At 38.9% G+C, this 19453-nt stretch overlaps 1 protein-coding gene across 8 annotated transcripts; it reads right to left on the bottom strand.

Moving 5' to 3' along the window:
* Window positions 1–390: 390 nt before the first annotated feature.
* LOC130180701 (matrilin-3-like) lies at window positions 391–18118 on the bottom strand. Of its 8 annotated transcripts, none has more exons than XM_056394381.1 (16): window positions 17685–18117; window positions 16561–16725; window positions 14518–15222; window positions 12132–12251; window positions 10300–10419; window positions 9357–9476; window positions 8553–8672; window positions 7975–8094; window positions 7685–7804; window positions 6286–6417; window positions 6020–6139; window positions 5651–5770; window positions 5159–5284; window positions 4160–4279; window positions 1879–1980; window positions 391–1582 (listed from the first exon to the last, which is right to left on the bottom strand). In XM_056394381.1, exons 1-16 carry the CDS (start codon window positions 18013–18015, stop codon window positions 1530–1532), a joined length of 2694 nt encoding a protein of 897 aa, XP_056250356.1. In that variant the 5' UTR covers window positions 18016–18117; the 3' UTR covers window positions 391–1529. The 8 variants fall into 8 exon arrangements, with proteins under 8 accessions (XP_056250356.1, XP_056250359.1, XP_056250358.1 ...); XM_056394384.1 differs by having other exon boundaries at window positions 14647–15222; window positions 17685–18115; XM_056394383.1 differs by lacking the exon at window positions 7685–7804 and having other exon boundaries at window positions 17685–18118.
* Window positions 18119–19453: the final 1335 nt, after the last annotated feature.

Genomic DNA, 19453 nt, shown 5'->3' on the forward strand with positions numbered 1-19453 from the left:
GAAGTGAGATTAGGGTGACACTGGTAGTTGTAGTTTTTCTTGTGATTGGCGTCTTTTTGAAGAGCTGTCCCTTTCCTTTCCTCACCACTGAATGGAGCCGTTCACTTGGCTTTTACTTGGGAAAAGCAAACATTTTATTTAGCTTTACAGAGCTGTCTTGCACCTACTCTAGCCTACTTTACCCACTAAATAATGGACCACAATGAAACTATTCGTAGTAGGCCTATACTAACACTAAACAAATACATAAAAGTATTTTAATACAGTGTGGCATTCAATTATATTGGCCAATGCACAGCAATATCAAAAAACATTAGTCCAGTGAAGGAATCATAGTTTTAATCTTGTAGCATGTGGCTTGGTAACACAGTATAAAACGTACAATAGTGATTTGGATCCATTGTTTCAGAATGTTTATTTTCCATGTCCAGCTTTAATCCTGATAGAAAATATACAGAAAAGCACCAAAACATGTAATGCATGTAACTGTCAGTTTACCCATAGAGGCCTTCACCACAAATACTTTTCACTTTTTTCATTTGTGTTCCACAGACATGAGTAGAAAATATAGTACATGAATATAGTGTATGAAGAACTATTACTTTAACTGGTTACAAAACTGATGTGATCTTAGCTATAAATCTCCCGCTTTCAAAACTTGCATTGACAATAGTCTGTGATGGCCAGGACTGCTGCCAGAAACTTTGGTCCATGACTTGCCAAGTATGCAAAGTAGCCTACTGAAGCGGTCAGAGCTCCCTAAACTGTTTTTTCCCCTATCCCCCCAAAACAACTGTACCTGTCTGTTACAACCAAAACAATAATTACCAATGCATGTTGTGTAATTAGGTTGTTAAAATGTTTCAATTCAAAGAAAAGGATTATAGTAATTCTGTGATTTAACACAGCCAGGGGCCAATTGGATCAGGTTTTATTTTGGTCTTTTCTCTGCGTAATGCTGCAATCAGAGGGATAGCAACAATGCTCTTGTTGCATAAGAGATTAGTTGTTGTGTTATGATTGTGGATGGAGTCTTTGTGTTCTACCAAGAACACTACACAACAACACTGACCAAGAAATGCTCTCAGAGCAGTGAATACACAACAAGGATGTGGTACAACACATTTTTTTTAAAGAAGCTAACGCAACTACTGTTTCTATAAATTCACTAATTATCTTACAGTGCATGAATCTGAACTCAATGGTTTACACTGTTAGGAAGAAATGTTGCTTTTCTTACAAATACACAGGTATATGTAAACATTTACACCAGTTATATCCAACTTTACTGTAAGAAGTAACAACAGACCATGTTGTGAATGCAAAAATGCAGGTTTATAATATAAAACCATAATGCTACCAGTATACCGCATAAGAAATCATTACCACGCAGACCTCTATCAAATCTTGGACACATCATAGACATGAGACATAAAGAGATTTTGAGGGTTTTACAGATGACTTCCGGTGGTCAAGAAAAGTGGATACATCGCCAGTCCTTAACATGTCTTCTGACGGCAACGCTGTTCTTAATACTGCTGCTGACCTTCAATCAGATTCACTTTGTCTGAAAGTTCATCAAGTGAACAGAAAGTCAAGGAAATTGATTTTTTTTTTTTATGTTGCAATGTTTACCACTTCATCATGACACCATAAAAATATGCAACTATAAAACTGTAGACTCAAAGTTTAGATTCAGATTCAAATTATTGTAATCAAAAGCACTATTAGGAACACAAATATCATTGCAACTGTCCAAACTAGTGCCTATGTCAACTATTTTTACAGACACAAAATGTAAAGCAAATATTTCTGTCACACAATCAAAATCTTAAAATCAAACTCAATGTGTGGATCTTGTGAGATGCAAAAGGATATGTTTTCTGCTCAGCTCGTGAATGGTTGACTGTACTTTTTTCTGGAACACAATCTGAGCTTCACACATGCAGGCATCTTGGGTTATTTCACTTCTCATTTCCTCTGAAAGAATGAGAAGAAATATGGAGAGAGTGAGTGGCGTTTCACCATGTTTAGTAACACTACATTTGGCTGCTTGGTAGAAAGAGCGACACAGCTCTTCAAATGTTTCTCTTTGCAGGCCGAAAGTAGCAGCGAACACTTTTTGACACCCACTTCAAGTCAGAGTTGATGTTCAATATGAGCCTTTGTTCCAAACATCATCAAGGTGACAAAATCCTATAAATTTTAGGTGTTGCTTTACACAGTATCACAATGGATACTGAATCAATAATACACCCGAGATTATGTACAATTATGATTTCTCTTTTGTGAGTGAGATTAGAAAATATAATCAAAATGTTTCAGTCACTTCAACTAGTTAATCACAAAGTCGGAAGGTCCAGTGTGGTTAGCTTTAAGTAGGATTTTAAGACATGTTAATTATTTAAGCAATATACTCACATACATGTAATATACCAAATCACTGAAAACATACAAAAAACAGACAAAAAACAAATCAATAGAACCATTTTTTTTGGTCCTTTACTGAGACCACACTCAACAGCTAGCTCACATCACAACCTCAAGTGCCTTAGCAGTCCCTCATTCCTTACACCAGCACAGCACACTTTTATGATCTGTAAACTGTGCTGTAAATGGCTGGACCAGTAGAAGTGCAGTATTGCTTGCCGCTGGACACAGTAGCTTTGGTTGCTGTCAATTACAGACTTTTCCACAACTGAAGAATGCAAAAAGAAAGACAGGTGTGGTAACTGTTAGAATTAAATTAACACATTGTAGGCAAAACACCCCATCAGTGTTATAGACTTGACCATGCTCCTACCTGGAGCACTGCACTGAAATTTACGTGTGGACACAGATGGTGAGGAAGTTTTTTTTCTTTTCTGTGGAAGTTGACAGTTTTTGCCGTGACTCAGACTACATTCACAAAATATGAGTAGTTTGTGTTGGGTGATGGGGTTACAGACTTAAGGTGTGTGTCCTGTGCTGAACTATAAATCTGTTCCTACACTGTAGGTGTCTACAAGGAATCCAATGGGACATCTCAACAAGAAAACATACCTTAGAGCCCTTTAGAGTACCCAGCCCAACAAATGTGCATGATTTGCACATTTATGCAAATGTGAACACACAGTGCATGGAAACTCTTCCTGTCACACACAAACCTTAACCTGGTAAGGTATTGAGTCAAGTGAATTGTGTGAATCATGGCACACTCTGAGACTTTGACCTCTGGGGGTCTTGAGGTTCTCTGTAGAAAAACAGACCATAATCCACTGCATAACCTTCAGAGGAAAGACAGCTTTTCAGTTCCTCTGTTAGAGGGCTGTCATGTTGAGCCAAACCTGCTTGATGCAGACAGTGTCAAAATGAACTTTTACCTATCCAGCTTTACAAGACATGAGCTGGATTCCTTGTGCCAGGCAATATATAGTAAGCATAGTCTACTGTCTAGAATGATCTGTTCTCTCTAGGCAGTCTGGACATACCACTGTATGGAGTCAGCAAGCAGGGATGAGGTTAGGTTTGACTGGAACTCTTCACCTCTAGGTCTAGATTTGTGTTTGTAAATGCAGTATCAGAGTCGCAGTAGCTTTGTGTATGGACAAATCAGCTTTCATACAAAAAATTAGACTCATCCTGATTTCCTGACCACACATGCAAATTTCAGTACTACTCTGTGTAGTAAATGATCAAGCCTATAGACCTGTTTAAAGGGCAAATGTATCTATATCGGGCTCTGGATTATTAATAAACCAAAAATGCATTAACATGAGGAAAACTGGCATCTCACCTTACATCATCTTGCATAGTTTAGGATGATTTGAGAATGGCTTTTGTCAGGTCAAGCACATGGACCAACCCATCTTTGTTAAAGCCTCTTCAAGTACTATAGGGAAAGAGCATTCAAGGAGCCCCTGGCCAGCTGTTGAAACCTTGGCTGATACAGTTTTTTGGAAGATACATAGAAACCATATCCATGTGTGCAACAGTTCTTGGTGGGTTAGAGTCAGGCTGGTACATCAGTCTGGCTGAGCTCAATACTTGTTGCAATAGATGATAATGCTTTGAAGCTCAGGGTTTGGTGAGAAATGCTGGGCTATGAGAACATGTGCAACACAGACAAGCTAGGACTGAATACACAGACACCATCGTGTATATATGAAAAAGTTCTTACGTGAGCATGTTTTCTGGTCTGCATTCAACACATATCCCACTCGACACTGGCAGATATACGAGTCATCACTGTTGACACAAATGTGCTGGCAGTCATGTCCATGGGCACATGCATCTGAACCTGAAAAGAAACATTTCCACATCTGACTGACTTATCATTCAAGTTCTATGTGAGTGAGCATCTCTTGGCGGAAAGCAGTGGCATGCCCGTTGGCAGCATGTGTTGAAACCAGAAACCAATTAGAATGTAGGAATGCTCCGCTGTGGAGAACAATAGAGAACACAACCCCATCCTTTACGACATGTCCCTGTCCGCTTACAGGACATGACTGGACAAAGGTGTCTGACACTGTAGGTGTTCCAGGAGAGTTGGTGAAGTTTAGACTATAATATATTTAGTGAAAATAGAAGGGAATTGCATGTTAACTAGCACCATAGCATGCAAAACATTGTTGCTTGACAACTTGATGCGAATCAGTCAGTAACGCAAACGTCGCTCATTTAAATCATTTCATGAAGTTAACTTATACCCTACTTGTGGTCAGTTGGCACAAAGATATGGTTGGCATGTCTGTTTGCTTGAACAAACTTGTTAGCTGTCTATTACTTCTACGTCATCTACGTTAGCGCACCCACAAACTTCAACAGCGTCCTTGACTGTGGAGCCAGAGCACTTTTTTTTCGCTCTCACCACTATCAGTCTGAACATACAGTCAGTCAAGGACCGCTTTATCCACTGTGAACCCCATGCCTATTGCCATTTTCTCCATTCTTCTCAGTTGTAAGAATCACCATGGTTGATTCAAATATGCTGGCAGTTATGTCCATGAACACATGCTTCCGAGCCTGAAACAAGACTTGATAGCTCAACAAACCCTTGGCTATCATTCCCATAATATTCATGGAATCCTCTGCCAAACCATGACATGCATGTGTAGAGCGTAATACAACAAAACATCTTGAGATATTGTAAAAATGTTGAAAGGAATCACTTTCTTACGTGAGCATGTTTTCCTATCCATGTTCAGAACATATCCCACTCGACACTTGCAGATGTATGAGTTCCCATTGTTGATACATATTTGCTGGCAGTCATGTCCCTGGGCACATGTGTCCAGTCCTGATCCTGAAAAGAAAAGCTCACACATCAGTGACTTTGTCTTGGGACATTCAAAACAATCACTTGGCCTTTTTGCAGAGCCTTTGATCACAGTTCCCTTTAAAAGAAGTGGATCCCACAATGATGTCAACCCATATATTTCAATATGCTCAGTCTCGCATATCTCATTCACACAGACGAGAATGATGGATGATATAAAGTATGGTGTGTCCAAAAGACAGATTGCCTCATCAGCCCCTACTGTCCTGATGGAGTCTTTAAAATTTTTGATGAACCAGTCCCGTTGAGATACTTTGAAAAGTGGTGCTAACTGAGATGCTGGATGACACCACTGACCCCAAATATGCATATTGATACAATTCAGGTGCTTACGTGAGCATGTTTTCTGGTCTGCATTCAACACGTATCCCACTTGACACTTGCAGATATACGAGTCATCACTGTTGACACAAATGTGCTGGCAGTCATGTCCATGGGCACATGCATCTGAATCTGAAAAGAAACACTTCCACATCTGACTGACTTAGTCTATCACTCAAGGACCTCTTTATCTATTGTGAACCCTATGACTATTGCCATTTGCTCCATTTCTCTCAATGTCTGAGATATGATTCAAGGACTGAGCTAAACTTCCCAAACAAATTCAATCAACAAATTCAGCCAATACTTACTTTACACTTTCAGTCTAGAAAATAACAGTGAAATCCTGAGAACATCTGTTAGAAAGGTCCAAGTTCTTACGTGAGCACGTTTTCTGGTCTGCATTCAACACATATCCCTCTCGACATTTGCAGATGTACAAGCCATCAATGCTGACACAAATATGTTGGCAGTCATGTCCCTGGACACACGTATCTGAACCTGAAAAGAAAAACTTCCACAGCTAACTACAACAATCAAAGAATCCTTAATAAGTTATAGAACCTGTGATGGGAATTGTGGTAAAGCACTTTTGAAGCAAACCCTAGACACTTGAGCACATCCAAAAGTAAGCTCTAAGTTCTTACGTGAGCATGTTTTCATATCTGGATTCAACACATATCCCACTTGACACTTGCAGATGTACGAGTCATCATTGTTTACACAAATCTGCTGGCAATCATGTCCATTGGCACATTGATTAGAACCTGAAAAGAGACCTGGACATCAAATGTCCACGTGTTATGACAACTCATTACAGCATACAAGCAGGGATTGCACTGATACAGCTTCTGTCTGGCTGTAAGTCCTTTTACAATTGATGCTGTCTGTCTCCCAAGCATCCAACTTATTCAGGCTAACACCAAGTTGCTGCAGGTGTGTTCATTAGCCAGGTGTCCAATTTTGAAAAGAAACACTCCACAAAGTATCAATGGGCACTTGTGGAGCTTATAATGTGGCACCAATCTCTTTACAATATATTAAATCATGGCTATCTAAACCATACCTGTGGTTCTATCAGACTATTCAAAATAAAGTCAATACTGACAGACCCAAACTATTGCAGACAATTAACAAGAGCTGTTATGTGCTCTATTAACTCTTGTTATCAAAAGTAACATTTTGGGGGCTATAATATTATTACTACTAGCATTTTTTTAATCCTCCAGAGGGAGACTTTAAATGTAATCAAGCACCTAGAGTAATGGAATTTGATAGGAATCCCGACACAAAGTTAAAAGTTGAGTCTCACTACAGCATGTTCTGGTCTGCATTCAACACATATCCATCATGACACATGCAAAGGTAAGAACTAACATTGTTGACACAAATATACATTCAAACATGAAAAGATACACTCACTACTCTAAGTGAATTAGTCCAATTACATCTATCATGGATAACCTAAACGGTTTTGGAGCTTTTAATGGGTCACCCTCCAACTTACAAGTTATGTTAGTCATTGCTATGTGCATCAGTCCCAGTCGCTATTCAAAATGAACTCACAACCAGCTTCTCTTAACTATTTAGAACAACCTACATAAGCTAATATGCCCAATGTATAGAGCACAGTGCTTCACCAGCTCCAGTTGTCCAGATAAACCTTTTGTTAGATGTTTCTGGCAAACAATAATCCTACAGAGATTTTTCAATCCTCCAAGTAATGGTTTCTGTAGTATTTTGTCAACCACATAAATTGCAGAGGTAAGAAAATCCTGGTTCTTCCATGAGCATGTCTTCTGCATCCAACATCTATACTTCATGGCACTTGCCAAGGTAAGAATCAAAATTTTTGACACAAATATGCATTTTTGTAATCATGCACAGACACTGCACTAAGACATGCATATTGGTCCAGATAATAAAATATCCCCACATAATTTCTTTTGTAGCATTTAGTCAACTACCTCAAATATTGGAATTTGGTGGGACACCTGTCAACCCTGACATGCATATAAAATATATAAGTAAAATTCAGGGTCTTACGTGAGCACGTTTTCTGGTCTGCATTCAACACATATCCCTCATGACACTTGCAAAGGTAGGAATCACCATTTGTGACACAAAAATGCTGGCAGTCATGTATCTGGTCACATGTATCCGAACCTGAAATGAGACACCTCCACAGCTAACATTCCACCATCAGGGCCGACCATTATAAAATATGATGCCCATGGCCCAAGTCTTTTTCTACCTCTATCCAGGCATGTACATTTTTTTCAGTTTTGAAAACTAGTGACACTGAGACATGCATATCATAACGTGCAAGTTCTTACGTGAGCATGTTTTTAGATCTGCATTTAACACATATCCCACTTGACACTTGCAGATATAAGAGTCCTCACTGTTTTCACAAATGTGCTGGCAATCATGTCCAAGGGCACATGCATCAGAACCTGAAAAGAGACAGGTCCACATGTAACTGACATCTCATAACATCAGTTAAGGTGAGTTTGAAATGTTGGAGCCTCTGTCTGGCCACTGTTCCTTTAACTACTGATGTTAACTTTGAGTACATCAGTCTCCCAAGTCTCTAAGTTATTCAGGCTGACCTCAAAACAACTGAAAAGTGCTCAGAACAAACCGTATTATAAGCAAAAAGAGGCAGGAAGAGAGTGTTTCTGTCCAAAATACCTTTCAACTCTTCGTCATTCACAATTATAGTAATTTCTTATTCAGAAAAACCCAGTCCAGTCCACATGAAAATGTTCAGTTCAATTCAAAAGCAAGAGCTTGTCATTTCTGTATTCAATTAACTACAAAAGCACATATGCATATCAAATGTCATGCAGCATGCATTGTGGTCTGTATGTAATTTGCCCATACGCTCCAATGAAAAGATAAAGGTGCTTACGTGAGCATGTTTTCTCGTCAGCGTTCAATACGTATCCCAAACGACATTTGCAGATGTAAGAATCATCAGTGTCTACACAAATATGCTGACAGTCATGGCCCTGGGCACATGTAGTTGAACCTGAAAACAGACACTCCTACATGTAACACACTCAATCTAATTACATCAGTCAAGCACATTATAGCCAAGACTTTAAAGGGGCTATTTGTATACTATTTACTTCACCCATTGTTGTGTTTACAAGACAAGATGTTATAATACTCCCTCTGAGCAGCACTACATCTTCAGGGCAGATGGAGGCTACAGTGAGTTGCTATCAGAAAGTGACAAGATGGACTAGGGCTAGCTGGTTAGCATGCTAACATTAGTATAAGAAAAGACATGTGAGTTAACATTGACGTTGCTTTCCACTGTTGGAGACAGCTCTTGGTGAGTAAAGGAATGAAGTTTGATGCTGAACTTGCAACACTTCTTCTAGACTGGTAAGTAAACAGCTGTTAATTCTAACGTTAGCTATGTAGCAATAGCAAAACTTACAAATAGCCCCTTTGGTGTGCAATCAATTCTTTTGAAATTACTATGTCTATTTTCTCAAACTCATACTCATGTTCGTGCATCAATCCCAGTTTCCCATTTTATAGTTTTTCGAATAAATTAAATATTCACTTCTGCACACTGAGATAAAAATAAAGTCTTAAAGCTGTTTTGGCAAACAAAACTGTAGGGATTCTTCAGTGCTCTGAAGGCTGGGTTCAGAAACAGTACAGCAAGAAATGACATGAAACCAACTGTAAGGGTTCTTACGTGAGCATGTTTTCTTGTCTGCATTCAACACATATCCCTCGTGACACATACACAGGTAAGAATCGCCATTTTTGACACAAATGTGCTGGCAGTCATGTCCCTGGACACATGTATCCAAATCTGGAAAGAGATACACCTACATGTGACTGATAGTCGCTGAGGTCAACAACAAGCTGTGGAACACTCCTCAGGGCAACATCATAAAAATGATCCGCTACTAATTCAAGATGAACTAAGGATTCGCTTCAACTTCAAAATAAACTAAATCCAAGCAGCAACCATCACAATGAAACTGATGCCAGTGTGGAAATGCCTTACGGTAAGTTACTGTAATGGCTTCCATGATGGCTCCAAGAAAGCTTCAACAACATCAAAAAACTGTGAGAATGCCAAGTTTTCTATTGGTACAAAATGATTTCATCAATTCCCAAGTCAAGGTATTTCTACAGATTTTGTTTAAGTACATCAGAAAAATATAACAAACATAATTTATAGAAAATTTGTGCCATCATACAAATATCGAGTCTACTAGTAAGGTCCAGGTTCTTATGTTAGCAAGTTATCTGGTTTGAATTAAAAACATATCCTATTCTACATTTGTGGATGTATGAAACATCCCTAAGAACATGTAACCAAACCTGACAAGAAAATCTTCACTGACATGATGCTCTTATTGTGGAAGTCATTATGGAGCTTTTGATTGCCAATTGTTAATGATCCAGTTAATACAATGTAAAGTATCTCCTGTTTAGTCAAACAAAATGAGACACACAGCATAAGATCACCGACCAGCTTTTGCTTTGTACATGAAGGTTACAGCTATACTTAGAAAAAACATGAATTAGTTTTGAGGCCATAAATATATTTAGAAATATTCATTCATACATAACACATACATGTGGAACCAAGCAGCAAATTTTATCAGAAGTATTTGTGTTCTTACGTGAGCATGTTTTCTGGTCTGCATTCAACACGTATCCCACTCGACACTTGCAGACGTATGAGTCATCACTGTTCATGCAAATGTGCTGACAGTCATGTCCATCGGCACATGGATCAGAACCTGAAAAGAGACACTCCCACAACTTACTAACTCAGTCTAATTAAACAAGTCAAAGAAGCCAAGAGTAAATTGGTAAATAAAAACAGTTTTATCCATGTATTTCCATGGATAATTATGGTTGGAATTATGGTTATAATCTTGTACTGAGTTCAGTAAGATTGGTGGGTGAGAGAGCTATTGATGATGACCTTTGGTTGACGGGTTGTTGCTCTTACACTGCAGTGCACAGGGCCTTGTTTTGCCTAGGCTGACTGTCATCCTTCTCAACTTAGCAAGGGCATTTGGCGTGAAGCAATAACTCTAGCTAACTCACTGAACAGTGACAGTCAGTCAAGCCTGTGATCTGGAGAAAGGATCCACTTGTCCTTTCACCTCCTGCTTAGGCAAGAGTAGCAGCCTGGGCCCAGTGGAGGGTTTAGAAACTTTTGAATGGGTGAACAAGACTGGGGCACAGGTTCAGAGAAGGCAGGCACAATCTGGAAATTAATAAAAAATGTTTTAAGATTCAAATTTAGAGCACTGGTCTTGGTCATAATAAACGGTTTGATGGTTATTTTGTTTAGTCAGTGTAATAAATGAATGCCAAATAAACAACTTAAGATAAAATAACATCAGTAAGTAGCTGCTGTGCTGTCATTTTGTATCAGTTCCTGGTTGTTTTGTATGTCTTTGTAAATGTTTTGTGTCTCACTGTGGTCATTTGATTGACAGAGGTTCTGATACTATCACGCCAACTACCTATCATCTCTTTACCCTGGTAGAGGGTGGTCATCTGGCCTCTACCAGGGACAGAGCCACTAGTTACATGTCAGGGCTCAAGCTGCCATGCTCTTGTGACAGCTGGTTAAGTCCTGCCAGAGTCAAAGTGCACTATCACTGTATCATTGTCAAAGAGATGGGTTGCTTTTCCTTATATCATAAATGATGGCCATAACCATATGGTCAGTTTCATTCTTGGCATCGGTCCCAGTCTTTCAAGTTTTATGATCATTTAAGCGATATTACCTGCCCTAATGTATTTTTGCACCACATAAACTCTGATGTCTAAGTAATTCAGATACTCTTATATTTACATTTAGAGTATGGATTGAATTAGTGTGAAAGTCTGTTTGACTTCATTCAAGAAAATAGATACAAGGGACAAATCTGTCACATGACCTCCAGTCTGCTTTGACACTTATTCAAGATCTGGAGTTTCAACAACATCTTATGACGGTGTGTTCTCAACTCAATCTTGGGACAAAATATCTAACTTCAGGGTTTAGACTTTTGCTTGCATGAGTTCATTTATTCCAACCTGTCACATGTCACGTTTGTGCCTCTCATCAATCCAGGCCTTCATCATGCCCTGCTTATTAATTTGTACTGAATAGTTTGCCCTAATCTATTTAGGGCAACCCAAAACATTGGTAACAAGAGAAGGTATGCAGTGTGGCAGCACAGTATGAAATGCCTCACTAACTTACATTCAAAAGGATCTTCAAAAGCTTAGGAACTTGGAATTCCAAGGCTCCATCTAAATTCTTACTTTAATATTTTATAAGTTCAACATTTCCACCTCTAATGAAGCTTTCCCCATCTAATCTCAAATCACTGTCACAGGAAAATACGGTCAAAATATAACTTTTAGCCATGTTCAACTTTTTCAACAGTAGTTTTCAAATGGTGAATCATCACAACATCAACATCACAACAAAGATAAAGATTCTTACGTGAGCATGTTTTCTTGTCCGGGTTCAAGACGTAGCCCGAGCGACACTTGCAGTAGTATGAGTTGTCACTGTTGACACAAATGTGCTGGCAACTGTGTCCCTGAGCACATGCATCCAAACCTGAAAAGAAACATCCCAGTGTCTGATTGGCTTAGGACTATAGTTAAATTGATCTTTTTTTTGTTATATGGATATTGGTAATTTGTAAGTATACACTGATTAATAGTGCACATTTTTATTTTATCATTCGTGTTGTTATTGTGATTTTATTTTAGTTGTTTCAATTCCTGCGTTGTTAGTAATGGAAGACATTTAGTAATTATTCACTTTGAAATGTTAAACTGGCTTTTGAATTTAAGTCACCTGAAAAACTTTCCATCTTAATTTTCCAACAGAAAATTCCATGCAGAACAGACCATGCAAACACAAAGTACAACGCAGGCAACACTTCATAATAACTATGTATGTAGTTGTGACGTCACTCTTCCAGACGACAAAGGCAGTCTCAGTGAAACACAGAGGTTGGTTGAACTCACCCCTCAGGTTCAAGCTGTCAAGAGCATGTTTTTGAATTGGAGGAACTAGAAACTAGTCTTGATTTTTGACAATTTAGACACCAGGGAGAGTGTTACATGAAAGAGGAGAAGTGTAAATATAGACATTTTAAAATCCATCCTTTACTTGAGTAAAATTACTCAAAAGTACGGAGACCCGAAAAGGTCATGGTGTTTCTCTGAAATATTCCCTCTCAATAACTTGCATTCCCCCTGATCTATAGAAAAAGGCCAAGCTGTTGCCGCATGCTTGTCAGTGGGTTGAGCTGTGGCTGGGGATATGGTTATTGCTCAGACAATAGCTGCAGCTGTGCTTCAGTTACCTCCTGATGTATTTACATTAGCTAAGAAGGAATCGTGATGCCAGATACTCATGCTTCAAATATAACAGGTGTGTCACCAATACACACCAGTTCAAAGCTCAGCCAACCTTCCTCTATAGGATCAGAGTGGATGCAAAATATATTGCAAAGTAACACAATATATTATGCAGGACTGCTACAGATGAATTGTGAGGGAACAGAAAAGTTTTTGTGAGAGAATGCAAAATGTATTGTGAGAGAATGCAAAAGTAGTTCTGAGTAAAATGTGACTTTTGGGGTCTCTGTACAAAATAATTCGATAATTACAATTTTATTTTGAAATATTCCTTCTTCTTATATTTCCAACAGAAGTTTTATCATGGCAATTAGCGGTTGGCCTGTAGCCCAGAAGCATTAAGTACTGCAATAAATATAAATAAATGTACATTTAGCAGGAAATATCATCATATGTCCTTCACTAGTGCTTTGTTTAAAGGAACAGTTGGACTTCATGTTGTCACCGTGAGGTTGCCAGGCAATCGCCAGAGACACCAGGAAGTCACTGCACCAAGCCAAGAAATGGTGTTGCACATAATCTCTGTACAAGTTGTTGTTTTTACACTTTTAGATTAGATATAACGTGTTAACTATTAAGCTTTGAATGTGCTGGTAGGCAGATTTTGTTACCTTCAGAGAAATCCAGGCTAGCTGTTTCCTCCTGTTTCCAGACTTTGTGCTAAGCTAAGCTAACTGGCTGCTGGCTTCTTAATGAATGGATAAACACCAGAATGGTATCGATCTTTCTTACCTAACTTTCCTGCTAGAAAGTGAGTAAACTTTCCATTGTCTTTTTTTTTCAGGAATATCTAAAGATAATAATGTTTATGCAATCATTCAGAAGCTAATTTAAGCAACTAAGCGATTTAAGCAAGTGAAATTTCCTGAAGAACATAAACTTTTCCACTCAACAATACTTTAGTCATATTTAACGCCAAGCTAAGTTGGTTTTTGCCTCGCAGTGGCCGTTAAATGTTGGCAGAAGCCAAAATCGTGGACCTGGGCAGCTAAGCACATCTTCAGGTAACTGAGCAGGGCACGCGGCAGGAGGCACAAGATAAAGCGCAGAGTGCAAACAGCAGCGCGCTCCCTGTGAAGAGTATAGGTAGCATCATTTTAGGTTTCAACCATTTCTGAGTATTCAAGTACAGAGACTTTGCTCTGAGTCAGCAGATCAACCAGTGATCAGAGGCTTGTCTTCTTCTTTAAGTTGGTTAGTACATGACTTATTGTACATTGTATTGTACATTTTTAACTGCATTGATACTAAACTATTTTTTCACCATCTCCATGGCAACAGTTAGTAATCATTATTTTATAGGAAATGCAAACACAGCAAGTGGCAGTAAATCACTTACTTTGCCTTTTTTCTTAAAGACTAAAGAAGAGGACCGTTTACTTTAGAATGGAGATGCCCTCGATGGTGCTGCCCATATACTCACAGGTGAATTTAAAAAGATGGATCTGACATACCGTTGTTTCCTTTATCGTCATTTTCATTATTTATTCCATTACCGTCTTTCCTGCCATCTAGGCCTAGTCCATAATCATCAATTCCACCATTTATTGGCATATCCGCACTCCCATTATCATCATCCTTACCACACAAGGTTTCCCTAAACTTGGAAGTGAGCTTCTCTATAACACCATAGGTCTCCACATAGAAGACATGGTCATCATGTGGGGGACTGGCCATGAGGCGGAGGGACATCATATCAGCTCTGTCTACTCCCACCGCGTAGATCTCAATCCCAGACGCACGAGCCGCTGCTGACACCTCCTCCACTTTGTCCTGGGGCCTCCCATCCGTCACTATGATGGCCACTTTGGCGATGTTCACAGAACTAGCTCGGGCCCCTGCGTCCGCAGTGAATGCTTTCTCCATAGCAGTCTTAATGGCCATGCCTGTCATGGTGCCTGAAGCGAGGGGCTCAACACGGGCCAGTGCCTGCTTCAGGGAAGACTTGTCAAAATACGTCTTCAGTAGAAACTCAATCTGTACTGTGCTGGCGTAATTGACGAGGCCGACTCGCGTGGCATCGGACCCGATCTCCAAGCTGTCCACCATGTCTTGCAGGAACTCCTTGGCCTTCTCAAACTCAGCAGGACGTACACTGCGGGAGCTGTCTATGATGAAGACCAGGTCTATAGGCCGATTTCTGCAGTTGGATCTTGTTGCTGTAAAAGAAATAATCGTTTAAAACAGATTTTTAAATGGATTCAAAAATGTATTTTACAAGGTTTTGGGATTGTAGCAACATTAGTAAAACTGTTATTAGTGCTGGTCTTTTCCTATAGCCTGCATTCACACAGTTAAGTTGTTATCACAACTGCTACATGCAGCTAGCTCTAAAGCTAGACCATAGCTGGAGTGTGCCTCAAAAATGGCGGCTATAGAGATACCAGATGTGGACTGCAGTTTCTGATGCTGGTGGAGATTGTTCAGAGTAAATACAACATGAGACAATGTGAAAAAATACCTGTCTGTGCTGAATAGTTCCATTATGAGTATTGAAATGAGGCAGACCACCAAAACAATGAAAACACAGTTTCTGGAGGTTTTATGATGAAATGATGATAGGGCCTGATTATGTATGAAACCTCCCTTTAAGTGTTGCTGTAATATCAGCGGGTGAAATTTGACACTGAACTATAAAATGCGGTAAAATTGACATTTCCTCCAGTTTTATACCACAGTTTTACAAATACACTTTTTAGATCTCTTCGTTTTTAACTATATATTTGAACTGGATGAAGGATTTCAGTCATTGGATGTTTGGATCTTCAATTATCAGAGAAATAAGCTGAGCAAACATTAGCATCAGCTTGGCTCCCAGCCCCTCTGAGTCGGTGTCGGTGATTTTTAACATGAAACTGCTTTAATTTGTGTTTTTTGGGGTTTTTTTTTTTTTTTTTTTTACCAAATTTCACCACTGGGTCACTTTGTTTTGGAGAAGAGGAAACCTCTGCAGATAATTCAGCTCCTGAATGTCTGGATCATAAGTTATCAGAGAAACAAGCTGAGCAAATGTTAGCAGCAGCTAGGCTAACTGCCCCTCTGATAGGTCTTGTGTCTGTTGCACAGCATCAGAGAAACACTGATAGTTAACATGAAGCTATTCTATTCAGTGTTTTTACCAGATGTAATCACGGGGTTCGTTTGTTTTGGAGAGCATGAGACCTCTACGGATAATATCCTGATCCTAGAGAAGCTAACTGCAACGATGGCAATGGTGGTGAAGACAACAACACCCATGATCCCATGCTACTTTGACGTCACCAAACTCCGTCTTATGTTATTGTTATACAAAATGACATATTATGCGTTTAAATATTGCACTGCATGTGGCCTAATAAATGAGAAACAAACTTTGTAGGAGAAAAATACAGTGTGTTTGGGGGCTATGGTTGCTTTTAATTTCAATTATATATGAGATTTATGTGCCAGAAAAGTCACTCCACAACTCTGCAGCTGTCTTTTTTTAAGTCAGTTGAGAAAGTGTTAGTTATGGCTACCTGCACCAGTTCTGATGGATGCAGGAGAGCCACTCGAGTCTTTAGCAGGCTGCCAGGATGCAAATGGTGCAGCATTGTGATGCAGCTGTGAAGACAGCTTGCTTTTCTTTGGCAGTGGGCGATGGGCAGGCTGATAGCGATAAAACCTGGAATTACTGCCACCAGCTTTGCCAAGGGAAAGGAAAAGGCAGAGGGAAAAGCATTATAGCAGTTGTTACTTGGGTTAAAGGCAAGTAAGTTAAGATGCTGCATGGCAGGCGAATGAAAGATAATTAGCTTGATAACACTTTCCATGTGAAAGTCACTGGAGGGAAAACAGAATGCACTACAAGGTTTTAGGGCTGTTGTTGAAGACATCTTATATAGTCTGATCTATACATTTAATGGCATATATATATATATACTGTATACATATAGGCTATACAAAATGCATTGCACTTATTATCTTATAAAAGTGGTGCATTGGTATTTTCATTATGCCATTGGAAAAAATAAAACTTTAATTTTGACCCAGTTTGTGCCTCTCATGTATTATTATTACATTTGAGTCACAGAGCTAAGCATCTGATTAAACCCAGAGCGTCATTTAACAAGACTCACTGCTGTTCTGAAGATATGAAACAATATTCCATCTTATACACAATAAGAAAGAAAAACATTTAATTGTGCCACTACATTTCTTAACCTATATACGGCTCCAAATGTCAAATGTCTGTTCTCAGTTTTACCATTAAGTTACGTTATATTTATACTACATTGTACTAGTTTATATTTTAATCAAATAACATCTTTGTATTTTCTTGATACAAAATGAGCAAGATGTTATTTCCAACTAAGGGAATATTACATATATTTACAATTACAAAAACAGAGGCTCAGCTCTGTGACAGGAATGTGATGGTGATGCATGTGAGGTAGAAACTGGATGTACACTGGACACACACTACAGTACACGTAGTCTAATACTAAATCATACCGATCCTCCTATTATGCATTATAATATGGTTTATTTAAATATGAAAAAAACTAATAAGTGTTAGATCCATAGCAAATTTGTGTAAGCCATGACAAACACATGGATATCAAGTGCTGGGGAGGTGGAAGCAATCCCTACATGTACCAACCTGCGCTGATTGTGGTCCGGCTCTCCTGCGTCAGGTAGTTGTTGGCACCTGGCCGGACACTCTGCTGCTGCTGGAAGCCTCGGGTAGAGTAATCTCCCAGCTGGACCTCCTGAAAACTCTCAGCACTTGCTACTTCGTCAGATGTTTGCTCAATCGATTTGATCTCAAAGTGCTGACGGACCCTTGACGGGACTTGCGGGGACACTCGTGAGTTCAAAGGACGAACTGAGTGACTCTGTCGGTGCTGGGAGCGAGGCTGTGGGAAAATTCCCAGAGTTCCCGATGCCAGAATACCAATGAAGCAGAGCAGTCCCCACGTTAATGAAGTCATGTTGCCTGCACGCAGCTCCCTGTCCCTCTCTGGGTGGCCTCTGGGTGTCCGACACTTCAGCTGAATGTAGCCTACTTATACGATCTGATCCACGGCCCACAAGGCGTGGGGAACCAGAGGCCCAATCCAGAGACAGTTGGCGTGAGTGCAGGAAGGAGTTCCTCAAGTGAGGCTGGTTTCAGAGCAGCTGTTAACATTTCTGTATTTCTGCACTGGCACTTAATTCATTTGATTTGCAGGACTTGATATTCACAGTCATTGTTTTTTTTTATTATACATATATTATTTGATAATTTATTAATTATAAAACAACAATTTTAACAATATAGTGTGCATTTTCATGTTAGACTGTTACTGCAGCTAGTAGACTTAAATCAGCAATGCACTGGAGGGCTATAGGTAGGCCTATACAGGTGGAATGTAACTAAGTACATTTACTCAAGTACTCTACTATATTACAGTTTTATACTTAAACTCCACTACATTTCAGAAGCAAATATTTTGCCTGTTACTCCTGTACATTTAGTTAAGATACCTGTAAGATCAAAATTTTCATCATCATCAGCAGCAGTAGCAAAATATAAAATATAAGATGATGCATTGTTATAAATGAATCTACCAGCATTATGTAATGTAGATAAAAACTTGCTCCACCTCAACCATTAAACATAAAAAAAACAATCTTAAAATAAAACATTTAAATGCAGTTTACACCTTTACTTTATCTTTTGATGCTTCACTACTACTTAGGTAAAATTATGAATGCAGGGATTTTACTTTCAATGGAGTCTTTTTAAATTGTAATATGACTTTTAGTTAAAGTCAAAGATCATCAATACTTCTTCTATCACTGGCTATAATCATTTTTCCTGAGAAGATGTTAATGTTTCATGCATTCAGAACCTTTACAGTTTTCCAAATTTCTTGACAATTCATTCATGACTTTGTAAAACAGCAGCCTCCAACATTTTCATCAGCAGATGGAGTTTGCTCAGATCTCATGTAGATGTTAAAATTTTCTTCTATTCTGGGAACTTGCAGGACTTTTTGTCCAATAAATAACTATTTATATATATTTATCTACAGCGTTATTGCCTCTAGGTATGGAGATTGAACAAATGCCATATACTTAATTTAAACACAAATATTTGTAAAGCACATTATACTAAGTGAGTGCAGTTTATATGTAGTATGCTGCCCTCTCATGGCCTGTAGTGCAAACTGTGCAAACTGTTTTCTGGGTCATTGACCTGAATAATAAAGACATGGGATGATTCAAAATACAACTGAAGATGGGAGATTGTAAAAACTGATAATGAATCATACATCACCATGAATGAATCCTCTTCTGTGAGCCATTCAAATCACCCTGTTGTTCTCGTGCCAATTTAGTGTTTTGAGGATGTGTTAGTAAGAGTAAAGATTTTGCATAAAGTTA

The sequence above is a fragment of the Seriola aureovittata genome, chromosome 13 (assembly GCF_021018895.1).
Source record: "Seriola aureovittata isolate HTS-2021-v1 ecotype China chromosome 13, ASM2101889v1, whole genome shotgun sequence".
Classification (NCBI taxonomy): Eukaryota; Metazoa; Chordata; class Actinopteri; order Carangiformes; family Carangidae; genus Seriola; species Seriola aureovittata.